At 40.3% G+C, this 19,161-nt stretch overlaps 4 protein-coding genes across 11 annotated transcripts; 1 reads left to right on the top strand and 3 right to left on the bottom strand.

Annotated features, from left to right (window-relative positions):
- Positions 1-46: 46 nt before the first annotated feature.
- LOC105266245 (uncharacterized) lies at positions 47-7,352 on the bottom strand. 7 transcript variants are annotated; one of them, XM_011304227.1, is made up of 12 exons: positions 7,265-7,351; positions 6,629-6,863; positions 5,619-5,721; positions 3,791-3,882; positions 2,914-3,023; positions 2,642-2,764; positions 2,243-2,574; positions 1,874-2,167; positions 1,621-1,811; positions 1,347-1,535; positions 997-1,053; positions 47-526 (listed from the first exon to the last, which is right to left on the bottom strand). In XM_011304227.1, exons 3-12 carry the CDS (start codon positions 5,710-5,712, stop codon positions 293-295), a joined length of 1,716 nt encoding a protein of 571 aa, XP_011302529.1. In that variant the 5' UTR covers positions 5,713-5,721; positions 6,629-6,863; positions 7,265-7,351; the 3' UTR covers positions 47-292. The 7 variants fall into 7 exon arrangements, with proteins under 7 accessions (XP_011302529.1, XP_011302528.1, XP_011302530.1 ...); XM_011304226.1 differs by lacking the exon at positions 6,629-6,863 and having other exon boundaries at positions 7,265-7,352; XM_011304228.1 differs by lacking the exon at positions 6,629-6,863 and having other exon boundaries at positions 7,261-7,349.
- Positions 7,353-7,667: 315 nt separating this feature from the next.
- On the top strand, positions 7,668-18,184 carry Npl4 (nuclear protein localization 4). Of its 2 annotated transcripts, none has more exons than XM_011304220.1 (9): positions 7,668-7,759; positions 8,050-8,130; positions 8,259-8,626; positions 8,706-8,843; positions 8,927-9,516; positions 9,733-9,893; positions 16,535-16,686; positions 16,758-17,219; positions 17,765-18,184. In XM_011304220.1, the coding sequence occupies exons 1-9, from the start codon at positions 7,739-7,741 to the stop codon at positions 17,775-17,777; spliced, it is 1,986 nt and encodes a 661-aa protein (XP_011302522.1). In that variant the 5' UTR covers positions 7,668-7,738; the 3' UTR covers positions 17,778-18,184. The 2 variants fall into 2 exon arrangements, with proteins under 2 accessions (XP_011302522.1, XP_011302523.1); XM_011304221.1 differs by having other exon boundaries at positions 17,573-18,184.
- On the bottom strand, positions 11,749-15,764 carry LOC105266241 (uncharacterized). Its single transcript, XM_011304219.1, has 4 exons — positions 15,084-15,764; positions 13,939-14,256; positions 13,657-13,806; positions 11,749-13,487 (listed from the first exon to the last, which is right to left on the bottom strand). The coding sequence occupies exons 2-4, from the start codon at positions 14,254-14,256 to the stop codon at positions 12,210-12,212; spliced, it is 1,746 nt and encodes a 581-aa protein (XP_011302521.1). The 5' UTR covers positions 15,084-15,764; the 3' UTR covers positions 11,749-12,209.
- LOC105266244 (EKC/KEOPS complex subunit TPRKB-like) lies at positions 18,180-19,016 on the bottom strand. The gene has a single exon (XM_011304222.1). The coding sequence runs from the start codon at positions 18,778-18,780 to the stop codon at positions 18,238-18,240; it is 543 nt and encodes a 180-aa protein (XP_011302524.1). The 5' UTR covers positions 18,781-19,016; the 3' UTR covers positions 18,180-18,237.
- Between the last annotated feature and the right edge of the window lie 145 nt (positions 19,017-19,161).

The raw sequence follows: 19,161 nt of genomic DNA, 5'->3' as shown, positions 1-19,161 counted from the left end.
CACTTGGAGAATGGGATCGTAATAAATGAGGATCTATTCTCATGTGTCTATTTCTAACAAATAATATATTAATCACTGTTATATTTTCTGTACATAATTAACGATCGATTACATCAAATATCCACCTGATTATTCAAATACCGTAGTATTTGCTTCCGTTTGTCCGAAATTTTCAATTTTTTCAGCCATAAAAATTGCAAATAAAAAAAACATCAAAATTATTGTGAGCACGGGCTCGTTATTCAATAAATAATGAATAAAAATCCTATAAAAAATTGATTGATGAGAGAAATCAACGGAGTTTCTTGTTCACTTGGTCGATCATCTCGTCGACTCGTTGTGATGCCCCTCGAAATTTGTTGGGCTCAGGGCCGATCATCTGGATGAGCTGTGGCACCTCCTGGCCACTTATTTGGGTGAAACGGGCCAGCGCCTTCAAGCACGCGAACAGCTGATCCTCAGGGGGACTTCCGTTGAAGTACTGGAGTAAGGCCATCGTCAGCTCCACTGCTACGTCGTCAAACACCTGGAGAATTCAAGGATTTCTTTGGTTTTTCTCTACCTGGAGACAATTTTCATGGAGAACTCTAGCCGATTCGCTGGAAAATCGTTCGATCTCTATTGGAAATTCTATTTGTTCTCATTTCTTCAAAACCACTTGCATTTGTATTTTTTTTTAAATAAATTTATTCATTCATATTTGCAGACGAATTCAGGAAATTCATTTAAATATTTTATGGAGAAATTAAATTCCATAGAAATGAGAAAAAACAAACAGATCTCTCCGTCAAGTCCAGTAAGATTCTTCAAACGAGTGCGCTAGTTTTATCTATGAAAATTATCAAGTAGATTTGATGAATTGATACTAGATGACAACGAAATAAAAATAGATGACGGGTTTAGAGACTCCTCCATGAAGTTAATGACTGATCGATGTCTTTCGTCGACTCACCTCTCGCAGACGAATACAAAGGGAAAAGTAACTGGGATAGGTACCTTAGAAGAGCTGCCTTTGGGTAAGAGTTGCCGGAGGGCTTTGTTTTTGTTCATTTTCTGAAAAAATATATCCAATCCCTACAAAACAATCCATCCAACTGTCTCATCGTATCGTCAATCAATAAGCATTTTACATTCAGCGACAACGTAAACGTTCTCATCTGCTCTTATTTATTTTGTCTGTTTACATAGACAACTTGTTTACGACTCTGAAGGCAGCACTTCTGTTTGGATAACGTTAGACATCGGTTATCGGCGAGGTTTAATGCAATGAGACAACTCGAGTTATTAATCTATCGTGAATTGTGGAATAAGTTAGAAGCCAGAAGGATACAGACCACAGTTTTTACCTCCTTGCAGGCGAGGTTGTGGATTATTGCTGTGCCACGAGCTTGAAGTTCCACATTCTCCGACAGCAGAGAGTGCACTGAGACTTTTGTAGTTACTCTGATGTTACTAATTCCCTGATTGTTGTGTTGCCACTCTGAGATGTACAGAAGCCATTCGGAACTGCTCAGGTTCTCGAACATGTTCGCCATCTGCGAGGAGACACAAGCATTTCCTTCAAATTAATTCATTTGCATTTTTTTAATTTTAATAAAAAAAAATTGAGAGTTCCCTTACGAATTGTGCGAGAGGAAGTTGTTCCTCGACTGGATGACGATCGATATCATACGCGAAGTTCATAATAATGTGTTCTCTTCTGTCCTGATGGAGTAGGAGAATCACATCGTCTTTCAGGGCCGCAACACTGAGGATGTTCAGTAGTCTGACCCTTGCAGCGCTGTCCAATGATTTATCGTACAAAATCCGTCCTGAAATTCAATAAAAAAAAGAGATATTTCCCCTCCAATAATTAAATAATTCAACTACTCACCAACAAAATTGAGGAAATTATCCCCCAGTGCCCAGGACCCCTCGTTCTCAAGGACATACTGACGAAGCTCTTCGAGATTGGCCTGTTCAGTTTCATTCAATTTTCCCTCCAACAGGCTAACGAGAGCCTCGAATTCAGCACCAACATCTATCTGATCTTTGAATACAATTGGAGGATCCCTCTGGCGTTTTCTCTCCTCCATTTCTCTTCTTTCTGCTGCTTCCATCTCGAGAGCTCGTTCTGAAGGCAACATTTCTGCTCCCAAGTCTCCATTTGTCGGTTGCATCTCAGCTACTGCATCATAAAATCACCATTCATGAAATAAAACTCTCAATTCCTCCATTCATTAATTGAAAAAAAATTGCTCACCTTCACTGTCAGCCATCGTTGCACAATTACTAGTACCTGTACTATTGCACTCACTTCCACTGGGCTCTCTCAATGCCTTATCCCTCTTTTCCTTCTTCTTTTTTTTCTTCTTACGCTCCTTCTTGGCTAATTTTTCGTTGAGTACGTTTCGCCTCTCTTCCAAAGCAATTGAATTTAACCTGGCCTCTTCAATTTCACTATTCAGCAGTTGATACTCCGGTGATGCCTCCCGCTGTATCCTGGGTTCAACGAATCTCTGTCCAACCGTAAAACCCGCACTAGATTGACTCGCCAGAGACTCAATGAGCGGTGCCAACGCTTGTCCCACCGGTCTGTATGACAAAATCATTATTAATAAATTATGAGTAAACATGTTTTCCTGTTGAATTGAATACTCACGTCTTCAGAATTTCCTCTGGCAAGTCCAAAATGTATTTTGGAATACCGCTACCCACGAGGAAGCTGCTTACTTCGTCCGAGAAATTGTTGCAGTTCAGCCGAATGAGATGGTACGCGCCAGTTCTGGGGGGAATTTATGATTCAGGGCTCATTTTCGGATCATGTAGGTGTAAATTGTGACATTCAAGAAAAAATGGGAATGAATAATCTCTGATAAAACGAAATTATCAATTTATTATTCATACAAATTATATTCGATTGGAGTAACTCACGCAAATTTGGAGGTACCGAGTCCGTTTATGTACTCCAGGAACACTGAATAAGGAAGAAATGTATCGCCGAGCTTCTCGACTCGCTCTGGCTCACCCAGGACTGTTCCTCCCTGGAAGTAATAAGATTGAGAATTGGTTACAGATTTCAATGGAGTTTACCATCCATTGGATCTAATTCTGGAGCGGAAGTAGAAAAACCGAGTGCGGGATATTTCGCAATATTTATTTTCCAACGCAACTTAAGATTTATTTTTATCGACGGAAAAGTGTCTCATTATTTTTCCAGTTTTTTGGATGTACGAAGAATCTGAATATTTTTCTCACTCGTCGATTTATTTTCATAACTGAATGTCACGTAATTCCAAGGGAGAAAGTTAAAGTGAAGTCAATATGCGGAATACACTGGCACTTCACTGATGAAAATAGTGACATTTGTTGTTTAATCTGATTGTTATGAGGCGTGAGACACGAGTTATGATATGCACTTGGTGATGGCAAGTCAGGAACACCAGCAAGGAGGGATTCGAGGTTCAACGAGGATAACTAGCTTGAGGGAACTTACCGGCAGGCTTTTCTAAACGCTAAGACGTTCCACCCGAGACGATGATGAGCATGAGTGTACCCGGGCCTGGTGGTGGGGTATATTTAGATTGCACCCAGACCAAATTTAGTACAACGTCGTCTGACCGAGAGCGTATCGTATGGCCGGTGATGTTACTGGGGAGTAATTTTGGGAGGTAAGAGGGAGAATCTCGTGGAGGATTGAAGGGACGTGTAGATTTGTTTTTTACATCGTCTTCACGTGGCTCGGGATGTCAACACCTCGGGGGTCGTTAAACCTGATCAATTTGGGGGAATTTTCAGAGGCTCTACTTACGGGTCTGACACTCTGAATTCCCGAGGGACCGAAGAAGTACTCTCGACCGTATGCCACCACTGCTGTGTGCCAAACTCCTTCCAGGTGACGACCTACCGAAGGAATTTACAGAATTATCAAATTTTTACATCATATCCTCCTGGGATGTCGTCATTGACTCACGAAATCATTCGTTAAATCGACATAATTCACTGCATTGAATTTTTACTCAGTTTTTACAGCTTCGGACGGTCGGAGATTTGCAGGCGTCAATCTACTCCATTACTGTCTATTAACGCGCAGTAAAAAATATTTTCTTAAAGTTCTTTTCAAGAATTTTTCAATTTTCGACATTCACGCCTAGAAAATAATTCCTTGAAATTCTTTAAGCTGCAGGGAGCAATTAATCATCACTGTAAAATCCATTTCTAGGAAAACAATATAAAAAAAATTCATTACGATTCCGAGAAAGCTGTAGTAAAGTGAAAAAATCCATAAGAGATCAATAATTCATGGAGAAAAAAAACCTGTCATCTAAATTGAATCTATTTTCATTTACGTTCAAAAATTTTTTCATGAAAAAAAAAACGAATGGAGGAAATTAATGGATTTTGATTGATGAATATCACTTTGATATTCAGCAATAGCCAGTGGCCATAAAAATATGTATTCACCTGAAAACCGTGAAGATTCAACGAAACCGCGCGAAAACCCGACAATATGCAAAATCCAAGTATTTGACCCACATTTATCAAAAATAGAAAACACTTCCGTGAGTCACTAATCCCATTTCTTCAATATTCTTTTTCATTCCTGACAGCGTCACACAAGTTTGTCTTCTATTCTGGTATGATTTTCTTGGTAAGCCAAATTGGCCTATCCCTGGGGCCCCAGCTGAGAGGGGTCAGGAACCTCAGAGATCCTCAGACCGAGAAATCCCACTAATGAGTCTCAAGGATGGCCATCGGATTGACCGTAATCTCCAAAAATAGATCAGAATTTCCTCTTACCCCCCTCATTTTATTCCCTCGCGTAATGAACCATGAATATGAATATTATTTTTACATCTCATTCTTGTGATTTCAGCGCGTTAGCTTCCGCTATTCTGCATGCCAAGCTTTTTCGCGTATAAATAATTCATTGCGTTGTGAGTAAATTGTCTGTTTACCTCGTGTTAAAGAGCGAGTGTCGTTGTTCGACTGGAATAAAACGTGGAATCATTCGTGTGTTATATACAAATATATCTCACAGTTTATTATTAACTCATATCGCTCAGACAAAAGACACAAGAATATCGTTGAATTTTCGGCCAATTTATATTCTCGGAGTTACTGCATTTGGCACTGTCATCCTCTGACACTCCACTGCTCTAGTACTAGATAGTCTACGAAACCAAAAAAAAAAAGCGAATGCCTTCATCTCATCAAAAAAATTCAATTGCTCCATTTTCATCCAATGGAGTTTAAACGTCTTCCTTTTATAAAAATCATTAGCCCAAACCGCACAATCCACGAATCCGCGCTTAAATATTCCCTCGAGACTTTAGCATTCATTTTTACAGAATTGATTAAATACTTATTATTTATTATCGAATAAATATACTCGTGACAACAAAATACATAAAATATCTTCATTTAAATTGGTGTTTGACTAATTTGTTTGGCAAGATGAATTTCATTGATGGAAATAATTTTTTGCCAGTGGATGCTTCGAGAATTCGCGTGGGACTCGATTTATTTTTTTCGAATAAAAAAAATCCAGACGCTCTATTCGTCGCTGGACGTATTTGTGACGTACAACGATTTTATTTGTTTCTCTGAATGATGTTTGGAATTCCAGTGACGTTTACCTATGAGAATCTGCGACATCATTGCTGCCATTCCCTTCGTCAGATCGTAGACATATAATTCTACTTTGGTGCCCATTTCGTCAGCCTCTTCCATCGCGCCTAACTGAAATAAAAAAAAAAATTCAATTCGACTGTTTAATCCATGCGATTTCATTCCATAATTTAATGAACTCCTCGAAACGTTCAGAATCCCATTTTTCGATTCAAATACTTGAAGAAATCGCGACCCAAGGGGTTTCAAAATAATTCTTCAAGTACTTCAAGGATTCTAAGGCTTAATATTGGCACCTGGACCACCGCCAAAATACCGAAACAACGAATTTCCTCCTTCCCAGGATAAAATACTCACGAATGTTCCCCGATGAACTCTCGAAATATACCGATACATGATTGCAAAATATTTAACTAGAACCACTCGATCTGTCCCGAGTTCTCGATGTGAATCGCAGATGCTAATGAGTAATTAGCGGCTGGTGATTCACGTCAGGGAATTAGTAGATGTGTGGGCGCAAGAGGAATTGATCGAGCAGCGATCGACGTTATCTGCATCGATGAGTTTATTTCGAAAGGGTTGACCCGGTGAATCAGGCAGTAAAGTTTCCGGTTTGTTATTTGAATGAGTTGGGCAGACGCACCTGAGTGATCCCCTGGGGATCAACCGACAGACTCGAGGATTGACAAGCTTTTAATCCTGGAGACAATGAATTAGCTGTTACCACTGAATTTTTTAAACAGAATATATTCACTGTGGACCGGAAGTCTTTCCGGAACGGGGTAAAATGCCCTCGGCAGTGTCGCTAGGTAGACTGCCTGGCAAATGCATCCACCACGCGTCTCCGACGAATATTTCACAACTACAACTAGCAGCGGGACAATCTCGTGTGAGAGACCAGACAAATTCAAGTAGGAAGAGGGTACCAAGTGGGATAAGGATGGCTAGAAAAATGGAGAGGGCGGTAGCAACATCTTGGCACGTTGAGGTTTTAACGAAATATTGAGAAGACACGTACGAAAAGAGGGTCAACTCGTTCTGGTTCTCGCCATGTGATTTAAATTCACAGAGAGATGAGATAATGCCGACAACCAGCCAACCAGGTCAACCAACATTTAATTAATGGGGGTGACAATTCTCAAGCTGGAGAAATGGAAATTCAAAGACTTCCGCTTCCTTCTGAAGTTGGATTGCAAATTTTTTTGAAGTCCGTGGAATTAGAACTACACGGAGAGACTGTCTCAAGGAAAAACCTGGAAATTTCATATAGATTTGATTTTCTGTCAATCAAATTACGTATAAATATTAATAATAGCCTGGGGATTGAGTCATACAAAAATAATTTTTTATAATTCTCATTTGCATTCATTTGTACGACATTCGTATCTTTAAACTGAGATCCAGTGAAATTGTATAATATCATTTTCTCAAATATTAATTAATGCAAAAAATTATCGTTAGTCCCAAAATTTATCGAGCTTGAGCTTTCGCCAGCTTGACAGAGAGTCATTAATAGTCATTTTAAAAAATGATAGAAATGAGGAAAAATGATTGAACCAAGTGTGACGATAAATTGAACAGCGCAAATATCGCCCGGGCAAGACACAAAAAGCCTCAAAGATTGAGAAGCTCGCAATTCATTTTGCTTACTCACTGTGCCTATCCCTGTGGTGGTGTATCACACAGTCTCACTCCTAGTTCCCAGGACTGACGTGTAGATGCGACTGTGTGCATCAAACGTGACAGAAAGAAACGCTCTGGTGTTATCGTGCTCCGAAAATTCACGAATAACCGTGACACTTCAGTGATTATCAATTTGGATCTATCACTCGACACATCGACAAGTTAATACCACTCAATCCTGGAATTCCAGATGAAGATTTGAAAATCTAACGGAAGAATTGATCCAGTCAAGCCGAAATAATTGACTCATAACGTCACCTTTATCGGAGGTTAGGTAGCCCAGGAGTTGACTCGGCATAAATTGTCATTGTGCTTGTTCGGTTAATTTTTTTGCTATCGGTAAATACAACCTTCTAGGGATTTTGTGGATATTCTGTTGGAGTAGATCCCCAGACAAGCGGGACAGGGATCCGAAAACAGCTGATGCTACACAGCCACCGGCGAAATGTCAAAATCAAGGGAAATTGTAAGTTAAATTATCGTTGGAACCATTAGAGATTGATTTGGATTCGATTTTCATGGGAGGCACTGGTGCATGGGAAGATTTCAGGGTGATCACTCGGATTTTATAACTCCTTAATGATTGTTTACCAGAGGACACGCGTCTAGGTTGAAGTGACTCCCGTTGCTGTAGAAACGTACGCGATGTAGCTAACGGGACGCCACTTGGTTTATTCGGTTTTATCGGTTTAACTGGTGATTGAGGTATATCTTGTAACGATTCGAGGATTTATACGATTTTTAACTCTGTTCCAGACACTCAGAGTCCAGTCACCAGAGGGAACGAAAAGGATTGACGTCAATCCTACAGACAATGTCTCGATGCTCTATGAAAAGGTGATTGATCGGATTTTATTTCGTTATTTCAGAAATAAATAGGATCATTTCATTTGGATTTATTCATTTATGGATTCATGCTGTGGTTGTGACTTTTTTATCATTCGGTGATTAATCGCTTTGTCCAGGTACATGAAGCGTTCCAGCTGACCAGTTTTGGCTTCAGCCTCTACAAAGAGAGAAATCACAAGAATGAGATTTTCTCGTCTCGGAGCAAATCGATAGCTGCATGCGGTCTGGGGCATGGGGATATGCTCTATCTGGCCCCTCTGAATGGTGCTTTCCTGTGGAACAATTCATCTAGCAATACTTCAGCTCAAAATTCCACTGGCAGCTCTGATGTAACACCCATGGAAGTAACTCCCAGCACTAGTCGAAGCTCCAGTGGACGATCCTCTGTAACAGCTCGATCTCTCGCGAATGTCGACGAGGACGAGGTCGATCAGCAGCTGTGGAAAATGGATGGCAAGATTCAAGGGAAACGTGATGAAAAATTGTTCGTTTTTTTCGATCTGCGGATTTTTTTCAGTGATTGATTACCCTTTTTATTATTTATCTTTATTTTTTTGGTTCAGGTGCAGGCACGGTGCTTTCGGATGTTGCGTTCACTGCTCTCCATTGGAACCCTTTGATGAGACTTATCTGAAAGAACAGAACATCAAACATTTGTCTTTTCACTCTTATCTCAGGAAACTCACTGCCGGAGTCGATAGGTTATTTAAAATTTCAAAATAATTACACAATGAATATTTTTTGCGACTCATTGTCTGATTTTTCCAATCGAATAAATTTTCAGAGGAAAATTCCTACAATTAGAAGACATTAGCTGTCGTATAAAGAGGGGCTGCAAGGATCATCCCCCCTGGCCACGTGGTATCTGTAGCAAATGCCAACCAAAAGCAATAACGCTCAATCGTCAGCCTTATCGTCACATCGACAATGTTGTTTTCGAGAATGCAAGTTTAGTCGAGCGTTTTCTCAACTACTGGCGAAGTACTGGGCATCAGCGTCTGGGATATCTCTATGGAAGGTATGAGATTCACTCGGACGTACCACTTGGGATAAGAGCTGTGGTGGCAGCCATCTACGAGCCCCCGCAGGAGAGCACGAGGGATTCAATCGTACTTCTCCCTGACGAGAGAGACTCCCTCGTCGAGGAACTGGCTCGCAAATTAGATCTGAGGAGAGTTGGATGGATCTTCACTGACTTGATCGCTGACGATGTGAAGAAGGGCACTGTCAAACATGTTAGGAATATTGAGAGTCATTTTCTCACTGCTCAAGAGTGCATCATGGCTGGCCACTCGCAGAATCAACATCCTAATCCCTGTCGTTTCTCACCGAGCGGAGCATTTGGATCTAAATTCGTCACTGTTTGCGTTACGGGTAAATATTATTTCCGTAAAACTACTACATATCTTTGAATTTATTAATAATCCGTTAAATCACGATAATTCGTTTTATGGATTAAAATATTTCTTGTAATTACATCTGTTAATTGAACTGAATGAAAAAAAATTCCCTGATTTTCTCGAGATTAATGAAATATCTTTTGTGGAGTGGAGGAGTGGAAGAATAACTTTTCATGGCATTGATTTTCAGGTGACGACAAGAACCAAGTACACATGGAGGGTTATCAGGTGTCAAATCAGTGCATGGCCCTCGTTCGCGACGGATGTCTGGTGCCAACAAAAGACGCCCCAGAGCTGGGATATGTTATTGAATCGACGGACAAGCAGTACGTGCCAGACGTTTACTACAAAGTAAGTAAAAATCACCAGTCATCATTTAGATTTTTCCCAGCTATTGGATTACCTTTAGGATCGAATAAAACAGACATTGAACAAAACCAAGTAGTTTATCAACCAAAATCGACAGGTTTCTGAATCGACATTTTTTTCTTTCAAGTACATCGAATACGATTATTTTATGCCCATAAAGTAGATCAACAAAAGTACGTGTAGGTCCGTTTATAAAATAACACAATAACTCAAGTTACTAACGCAACAGTTGTGAAAAAATGCAGATAAACTAGGGAATAACTTCGCACATTTAGTTTTTTTCGTTTCCATTTACTGTTCTATTTCGTTTAAGAGGACGAGAGCTAGACATTCCACTGTATTTTCTAAGCTACTCGTTGCCTCGTATCTTTCATAAAAATATATCTATATACAGGTGGGAGAACACGCCATTCCCAATGGGATCGTAATATATTTATCTCGATATCAATTTTTTTTTTTTGGCGCTGGTGCTATACGTCGGAGCTCGAAAAATATAATTGTACATATCGTCTCGCTCGCTTTGGAATAAATTTCACTTTTATACTCTTAATATTCTAATTACGATAGACGCCATCGTCTTTTCGTCTGCACTTACGTCTAATCTGCACTATCATTTTATCGAAAATTAGTTTTTCATCGTTAATTGCAGTTTTTGAGGATTTTCGATTAATTTTTCGTCGATTCAACTAGCTGTCCCCCACTTGTTTAGCACATTTACCATTTAATTAACAAGTTTTGTTCTGAAACTTTTGAATTCAACGGGGAGTGAAATATCGTCGTAGAAGGCATACGCTGACGACGTGCCGTGAATATTTAAACTCCTTGTTTCTAGTTATTTTTTTATACTCGTGTGGGAGATGCTTTTCATGGAGTTGGATGCAGAACAATTCTGCCGATTCGCTCCATTTTTTTTTCATCACTCAGTGCATTGTTATGTCACGTACATTTAATATTTATACTTCAACGAACGCGCGAGTATTCGTGTTTACATCTTATCGGGTAATGTAACGAACGATTTGATCTTTTATAGATCGATATAGATTTCAAAATAGTTCACTTTATTTTATATCCTCCAGTTTTCAAAGAAATATCGAAATCACATATTCTGAAGTGTCCGAACATTCGGAGATATAATTTACTAGTTCCCTCTCTTTTTTCGATTCATTTATCTATCAGACGGAGGGAAATCCTAGTGATCATCAAGTGCACTGGTTTTGCATTTTTTTTTCACTGGTTAATATTGAAAATGTCCAATATTCAGTGAGCTAGAGATCACTAGACTTTAGAAGCAATTGGTCCTATAAATTTCTCTCCGGAGATCGGTTGGAAATTGTCGAGGTGCATTCTCGCGATCTACGCTTGAATTAGGCCTCACATATTTTTGCACAGTTAAGAATCAGCTATTATTGAATATAATTAAAATTACCATGGGCCTCGGCTGTGACTGGACGAGACAAAAAAGTGGAGCAAGAGCGACATTACTTATTCAATTTTTCTTTCGACTTTGCTCGTCGATTGATGAGGGCCGAGAATTAATCGCGATTCTCTTTTGCTCCTGTTCTTTTTTGCTTCCGTTGTGGTGGATAATCCACTGATCAACACCACATTGACAAAACCATAAATCAATGGTCTACACATTATCAGTCATAGATTATCCATTACTGGATGAATTTTTCAAGCAAGCTACACGTATTACACGATTATTCACATTCATTTGCTGATGGAAGAGTCATTCAGCGAGTTAAACACACATGTAGAGTCCTCTGACTAAAAATATATTTTATATTCATCGATATATCCTTCTTTGTGCAATGCACGAATTTCACATTCATGATTACTCTCAATTGTTGAATCTCACAAAACATCTTCAAAATTCTCTAACTTGCTTCTCCATTCGTAAAAATCAATCCAGTGATCTTCGTTTAGCACTCAAACAAAAATATATAAACTCGAATAACACGATTATCATACATCTAAGAGTTTAGAAATCGATATACGATCGATTCTGAGGTACATATTGTGTCGATCAAGTCATCTAAAACAATCCTGGAGTACTCCGTCTCAAAATTCCATCGTTATTAGCAAAATACAGTTTTAAATATTCGCATCTTCATAGTCTTCTCTCATAAATTATCAATTTTTAAAAATAGATTTCAACATTCCATAAATCTTAAAGCCCACCATCGAATCATAAACAATGCTAGCTCATATTAACCCATCTTGCCCCCCGAAAAAACCTCACGATAAAAGCTCACAGAGATCATCAGCGTAACATGAATCACAACAACAAATCGAACGTTACAATTTTCCACACTTGGTGATCAAAATGTTCTTAGTTGGCTTGCCAGTCTGATCGCCGTACGTGGAAATTTTCTCAATCAACTCCAGTCCTTCGATGACGTGTCCAAAAATAGCAGTGAAGCCCCTCATCTCCTGGAGAATAATTCTGAACTGAGAGCCCACCATTCCCATATTGTCATGACGCTTCTGGGTACGTCGCATGCCCACAGCGCCCCTGACAGCTGGAAATTTGGTGTCATCGGGCATGAAGTAGCCATCCTCGAAGATGCTCCTTCCCCCCCTTCCATTGTTCAATTCAAAATCTCCAGTGATGACCGACTCACCCTCCCAGCACTGAAAGATAGAGCAGCCCTTGTAGCCAACCCCAATTTCACCAGTGGCTAGGACACTGAAGTTCTTAGCCATCTTAGGTGCAGCATCTGGGCGAACTTCGATGACTATTCTACCGTGGGGTGAGCCATTCACCTCGATGTTGAAGTAGTACATGGGATAGGGATGAGGGGGTCGAAGAGTGATGTTGTTGTTGTTCGATTGAGTGGGAGAAAGGACTGAGACGAGGGGAGGATTGCCTGAGTTAGTATCTTGGATGAATCCAGACTGAGGCTGAAGTATTGAGTTTGGTACTGGCACGGTTTTTAATGAGGGTGAGCCAGGTTGAATGAGAAGTTGATTATGGGGAGCCTGGGGCACTGGATGAATCTGGATCGACCCTGGAGGCATCATGCTCACTTGGTGATAATCTATCGAGCCATTATGCAGGTGCTGCTTGTTCACCATGTGACGAGAGTACAGTTGGGACATGCAGTAGTTTGCCAGGAAGAGAATTGGATTTTGGCTTGCTGTTATGTTGGGGAGTCTGCCATTTCCCCCAGGGAGGATCTGCTCGCCCGAGTGAATTCCAGCGAGTGCCTGTTTAAGCAGGGCAAAGTCAAAGATCACGCCTGAGTTACCGATTAAATCGTCTAGTTGACACTGCAGCATCATCTCCTGGTATTTTGACTGGAGGCGTTGTTTCTCGAGGGCCAACTGCGCGTGCAGAGTTGAGATGTCTGAGGGGCTGTCACTCACCTGCAGACTCGCCTTCGCCTTCCCCAAGGTCTCACGTGCGTCTGATATCTCCGGCAAGTGTGTCCAGCCATTCTGCAGGTCTGTTTCCACGTGGGTTTTTAGGGTAACGCATGCCTCCAGGACTTTTATCAGGAAGTCACGTTGCTGCATTGCTAGGCGCTGGATCTCCGTGGATAATTTGCCCATTGTTACCAGTTCCAGTTGAACCTTTCAGAAGGGAATAATCACGTTAATTCATTTTAAAAATTAATCAAATCAAATTAAAATTGATTTGATTAAAAATCAGAAAAATACTTGAATAATTTTTTTAATGAATTACAATGAAATCTTTATTGAAATCTCATAATCTTCAATATCGATATAAAAAAATACTAACGTCGGACATAAGTTGTTCTTTGGCATCTGTCTGAGTCTTGATCTGATGACCAGGATGATCCTGTGGTGTTGCGCAAGCTCGACACAACGGTGTGCAACACGTTGTGCACCAGAGGGCAAGGGGCATGCCATGTGTGTGACAATTTTCGCTCTAAAATCACACAATTAATTAAAATATCTCTAGAGACTCAACAATTTTACGTCACAATCGGCTTGCAACAGTGCTACGGATTCGCACTTTGTCGTGCACTTCGATGTAATGCAGACTCAAATAACTAATTACCTTTCTCTCTTTATCGGCTGGTTTAGGTGTCGTACCATTGCTGGTTCTCTTGAGGTAGGAAAAATTATTGGCCAGTGCTAAAAGGGGTGAATTTGTGGGTAGTGCATCGGGTCCCTGCTCACCAAGATCAGTTCTCTTCCAGCAATGGGCGCAGAATAATTCACGTCCCTTGAGTAAATTGTTCTCTATGCAGCGCAAGCAGAAGTAGTGCTTGCAGCTCAAGTATTTTGGACATTGATCGTCGTCGTTGTACTTGAGCTTGCAGTAGCCACACAGAGTCAATTCCTCGAGATCTGTGAGGACACTTGGATCCAGCATCTGTTAAATTAACTCAACGTCAATCCACCAATCTTCTATTTAAAACTGTAATATCCGTTTTTTTAGACGCCAATCAATTAAAACACGGGAATTAAAACAGATTATTAAATAACGCTGAGAGCGCGCGTGCGTTCGAAAGCCCGCCAAAATCCAGGCCCGTTAATATCAGGCGGATGTGCAGGGAAATGGGAAGGGGGCGGTTCACAGGCGGTTCATATACCCACTCTCATCAAAAAATAATTATTAAAACTGCAATCCGAAAAGAGACAGAATTATCCCTGAAATCCAACTCTCCATTATTCCACTACTCAAGGAAAAAAAACTAAACAATTACAGTCAACTGACAGACCAGATTATTCTAATTATGAAGGACGAGTCAATTATTGGGTAGTGTGAATTATTAGTAGATTGAAAAGCAATTTTTTATTCGGCTTTAATTGGGTCATCAAGTTGCAGCGAATAGAGATGGTTAAATATTCAGAGGATGCTGACTGTGAGGTCTCGTGACTTTGTAAAATCCATTACAATGAATTACCCAGTAATGGGCGTTTCGATTTATCGAATTTATCTGATAGTTGAGGCGTTTTTGAAATATAGAAATATTTAATGCAGTGCATGGATTACCCGCGCTTTTGCCCAACAACACACAGCAGTGCAAATAACCCACATGCACGAGAATTAGAGGGGGAAAAAGATTTGCCGGTAGCCGCGTTACGCCTCGAGGAGTGGTACCACATCACCTTCATCGAATTCCCGCGCATTTATTGCAATAATCTATCCCAGCAATATAATAAAGATGCAGATAAATATTGAGGTGAAAACCGTACCGTGTCGTGATGGATGCGATAACCAGGATGATCCCAGTCTAGTCGCAATGGATAATTCCTTGTGGTGCGAGAGGAGAGGAGAATCCCACCCGCACCAACCACTCTCTCACCCCACAATATACCAGATTTTATCCCTTTTTATCGTCTCAAAGAGTTCCAATAATCCACAACTCCATGTGACATTGTACCACCGGCAATTATCCGCAGTATGTTCGCTGATAATATCGATATTTCTGGTATTTTATCGTTGCGTATTTACACCTGCACCGAGTCGGCACTTGGACACCAGTCGGTGTTTTGTCAATTCACGAATTTCACCGAGTGGAGTTTAGATTTTTTTTAATAAAAAAAAAAATATCACGCGCAGCACTGTGTCACGACGTAGTGATGGGACTCGGGGATTTCGTTATTTATTGTTGATATTGTTGTATGGTGTGATATTCACTCTTGGCGGTTTTCATTGGGATTGCCTTATTATTTTCTTTTTTTATTTCATTGAGACAGCGCTAACGTATTGCCACATCATGATGTTTGGTTGACTACACTAACCACTGGCATGGCGGCGAGGGGGCAAATCCCGAGCCGACGACCACTACCGACCGAAACACCACACCACAACGCGCTGGCGCTGCTCAACGTCCACCGACTCCTCCATCACTTCCACCTCTTCCACCTCTTCCACCTCTTCCACCTCTTTCACCTCTTCCACCTCTTCCACTTCCTCCATCTCCTTTACCTCCTCCACCTCCTCCACCTCCTCCACCTCCTCCACCTCCTCCCAGCAAACGCTGTTGCTTCCTACACTTCCCACTCCTCTCTCTCTCACCCCCTCTCCGTGGTTTTTTTTTCTCAACCTCCTGCGGACGCCATTTTAACCCTATCAACCAACTCATCCACCGACTATTTATCTCCGGCCAATCCCCGGTACGAATAACGCCCTATCGGAATGCCATATTGATTCGGCGATTTTTTTTCTTCCCGGGAACAGTCGATTTTACATCTTGCCGCCTTATCAGATGACTGATACGCCCGGGCGGGAATTTTTGAATCGAGAATAAGGGATTTTTATAAAAGTGAAAGATTTTTACGTGGAGGAAGAATTTTTTCTTTAAGGAAATACTGATAAACTTTTTACGGAGGAAGAATTTTCCCGAGGAAATCGTTGAGAACTAAAATGTAGAACTTGATTTCTTCGATATTGATTTATAGAAAATGGTAGGAAGATGGAATATCTCTACCTAGTCCCGTTTTTTCAATGATCCAATTGGAGTACAGTAATTCAGTAAATTGGACTTCTCCGGTGAGATCTCAGTGCTTCTGCGTTTACCAGTGGATCCCCAGAAATGAATCGATAAGAGATTACGAGAGAAGGCGGGAAATTGAAATCAGCGACGCTGATGAAAATGCGTTGTGCCCATCGATTAGCTATTTTACGACTTGATCTGTTTCAGGAGAAGGATTCATACGGCAATGAAGTGTCGAGATTAGCGAGACCGCTCCCTGTTGAGTACTTATTGGTCGATGTACCGGCATCCACACCTCTGACACCCCAATTCACGTTCCATGCTAGTGAAAATATTAATCCATTCCCAGTGGAAAATCGGTAAGCAATAAATTATTCATTCGATTCCCCTAAATAAAGGAATAAAATAATTTTATTCAATAAAATTTCAGACTGGTGGACGGACAAGTCCAGGAGTTCAGCTCTCTGTGCACGTACATGCAGCAGTTCACCTCCGATCAATTCAAGGAAGCTGTTTCCGATTTTCATTTGCTCCTGTTCATCGCCACAATGGACATGCTACCCATGATGGAGCACATGTCTGACTTACTCGAGGCAATTAGAGCCAACGACAGGGAGAAGGCACTCCAGTGGGCTAAGAGCGAACACTGGGCAACTGTTGAACAGCTCATTTCTGCCACCACTGCGTCTTCACCAATATCCTCGCAGAGAACTGGTTTCGGAGGACCTGGCTCGAGATCCACTGGATCACTTAGCACTGGCAGCGCTGGTGTTGGCATTGGGGTTGATACCAATGTCAATGCATCCTCCAATCAACCTCTCTGGACGTGTCCCCATTGCACATTCTTGAATCCCGCTGAGATTGGCACCTGCGAAATGTGCAGCCTGCCAAGGTATTTCACCAATAATTAACTTTTATTTAATTCAGTAGCATCGGTGAAGAGTAACAAGTCGTTTTCGAATAATTTCGAAAATCACTAAATCGACTTGGTATCCTTTACTCCTTCCCTCCTGAATGGTTTTTTTTTTGTTTATTTTTTACACAGACAGGAAAATTTGATTGAAATTAGCCCGGAATTAGTGATTATGTTGGGAGTGAAATTTTCAATTGAAAATTTGTGATTGATTAGTATTCACTAAAATTCGGAGTTAATTTCCAACTGATTTATCTGTCCACTGAATTAAATGGTATTGAATGAAATTCAAAATGATTGTGTATTTTTAATTATATTTTTTTGCTTGACAGGATGTAGTGCATGTAGCACTGTGAATGCAACGTTTATTTTTTACCCTTCTGCCTTATTTATGTAGAAAACCGTTCAGAAATTCTAGAGATAAAATTTCGTTTCTGCACCCATTTTCGTGTTATTTTGAAAAAATTTTGTTTCGTTTTAATTATCCATGAAAATCGGAAAAAAAAATCCTTGTAAATTTCTAGGATGCTCCTCTGAGACGAAAGCTGAAGAATCGTTTCTTAGAATTTTTACGTACATCCGAGCTACGACTGATTACAACTGAATATTTAAGAGAGAAATAAAACCGAAAATTTTGAATGAGATGTGAATGACACCTTCAACCACCTATTATTCATACAATTAAAAAATGAAACGAAAACAAGTGATAACTGTGATACAGGAGTTAGAGAAATGGATAAAATTATGGATGTACTTTCATAATTTGTCCCCAACTCCTCGAGGCGATGATACAAGTGAATCTGAGATTATTTATCCTTTTGCTGGGGCTGAAACTGGTTTGGGATACTCTTGGTTGTAATGTCATCGTGTCCGGGTGAATGATTCTTCTCATCGACATCAGTTTGATTTATTTGGTAATAAATAAAAGGCATAATACGATTTAATCTCAGACTCAGTTTATTTTCCTCTGACCTCTCCTCGTTCCTTGGGATCAAAATCACTTCAGGGAAACTGAATAGTCACTACCTATTCGACTGACGATGGAATCCTCGAGACTGGAGACCTTCAGCTCCTCCTCGACAATTTTATAAGTCTTCTTCACGAGTTCGACATCCACAAACTCTCCTAACCTGGAGATTAATGTTCTGTCTCCTGTTATTTCTCCTAAAATCTCTTCCTCCAGCTGAGCTTTCTCATTCTCCTCGTGAAGCAAAGCCACCAGGATATTCTTATCCCTGTCACCGATCCCGAACCTCAGCAATGACTGGGAGATGTTCGTCGAGGATGAAATAGCGTAAAGAATCTCTGTGAAGACTCCCCTTGTGATCATACATCCTGAGTGCTGTCTGAGGACAGCTTTGTTGGCAGCTACCACCACCTGGAAGGGATCCACAATCATGCTCGCCTTCAGGACACAGCACTGCAGCTTTCCAGACTGAAGCTTTTTCCGGATTTCTTTACTATTCTCAATATTCGTGAACAGGTGGAGTGTCAGGTATTTACCGGTACGTGGATCCAATTGCAGTGTGTATCCTTCCATTTTTGAGGTTATAATACTTCCAAACACTTCAAAAAACAATAAAAATCAGGAAGATTGCAATAAATAATTCCTCTTGATCTCTTAAAAATGGTATTTTTGCTCTTTAATAATTGATACACTGGTAATTGTTTTAATTTTCTTTTTGCAATATTTTTAAAATCAATTTCTGGTATGAAAATTAATTTTTGGGGGTTATGCGGTGAAACAACTCTCAACTCTCAACTTTCAAATAGATAAATCATTAAATATATTAAAGATATACTACTAATTAAATTATTTTTTCATAATGAGCGTCTTGTTTAATTGGCAACGCGCTTGGCTGGCACGCGGATCGCTTGGGTTCGATACCAGCATCATTCATTTTTTTTTTTCAAAATAATT

The sequence above is a fragment of the Fopius arisanus genome, unplaced genomic scaffold, assembly GCF_000806365.1.
Source record: "Fopius arisanus strain USDA-PBARC FA_bdor unplaced genomic scaffold, ASM80636v1 scaffold00037, whole genome shotgun sequence".
NCBI lineage: Eukaryota > Metazoa > Arthropoda > Insecta > Hymenoptera > Braconidae > Fopius > Fopius arisanus.
Note: the sequence above shows the minus strand (reverse complement) of the source record. Positions and strands in the feature narration are given on the sequence as shown.

Coding starts and splice junctions, on each gene's coding strand:
- LOC105266245 (XM_011304224.1), bottom strand. CDS start 6,006: ATGTATCGGTATATTTCGAGAGTTCATCGGGGAACATTC. Junction 2,168..2,242: donor AACGATGGCTGACAGTGAAG/GTGAGCAATTTT, acceptor TTTATGATGCAG/TAGCTGAGATGCAACCGACA. Junction 1,054..1,346: donor ACAACCTCGCCTGCAAGGAG/GTAAAAACTGTG, acceptor ATATTTTTTCAG/AAAATGAACAAAAACAAAGC.
- Npl4 (XM_011304220.1), top strand. CDS start 7,739: ATGTCAAAATCAAGGGAAATT. Junction 7,760..8,049: donor TGTCAAAATCAAGGGAAATT/GTAAGTTAAATT, acceptor ACTCTGTTCCAG/ACACTCAGAGTCCAGTCACC. Junction 8,844..8,926: donor CTCACTGCCGGAGTCGATAG/GTTATTTAAAAT, acceptor ATAAATTTTCAG/AGGAAAATTCCTACAATTAG.
- LOC105266241 (XM_011304219.1), bottom strand. CDS start 14,256: ATGCTGGATCCAAGTGTCCTCACAGATCTCGAGGAATTGACTCTGTGT. Junction 13,807..13,938: donor CAGCCGATAAAGAGAGAAAG/GTAATTAGTTAT, acceptor GTGTGATTTTAG/AGCGAAAATTGTCACACACA. Junction 13,488..13,656: donor AAGAACAACTTATGTCCGAC/GTTAGTATTTTT, acceptor CCCTTCTGAAAG/GTTCAACTGGAACTGGTAAC.
- LOC105266244 (XM_011304222.1), bottom strand. CDS start 18,780: ATGGAAGGATACACACTGCAATTGGATCCACGTACCGGTAAATACCTG.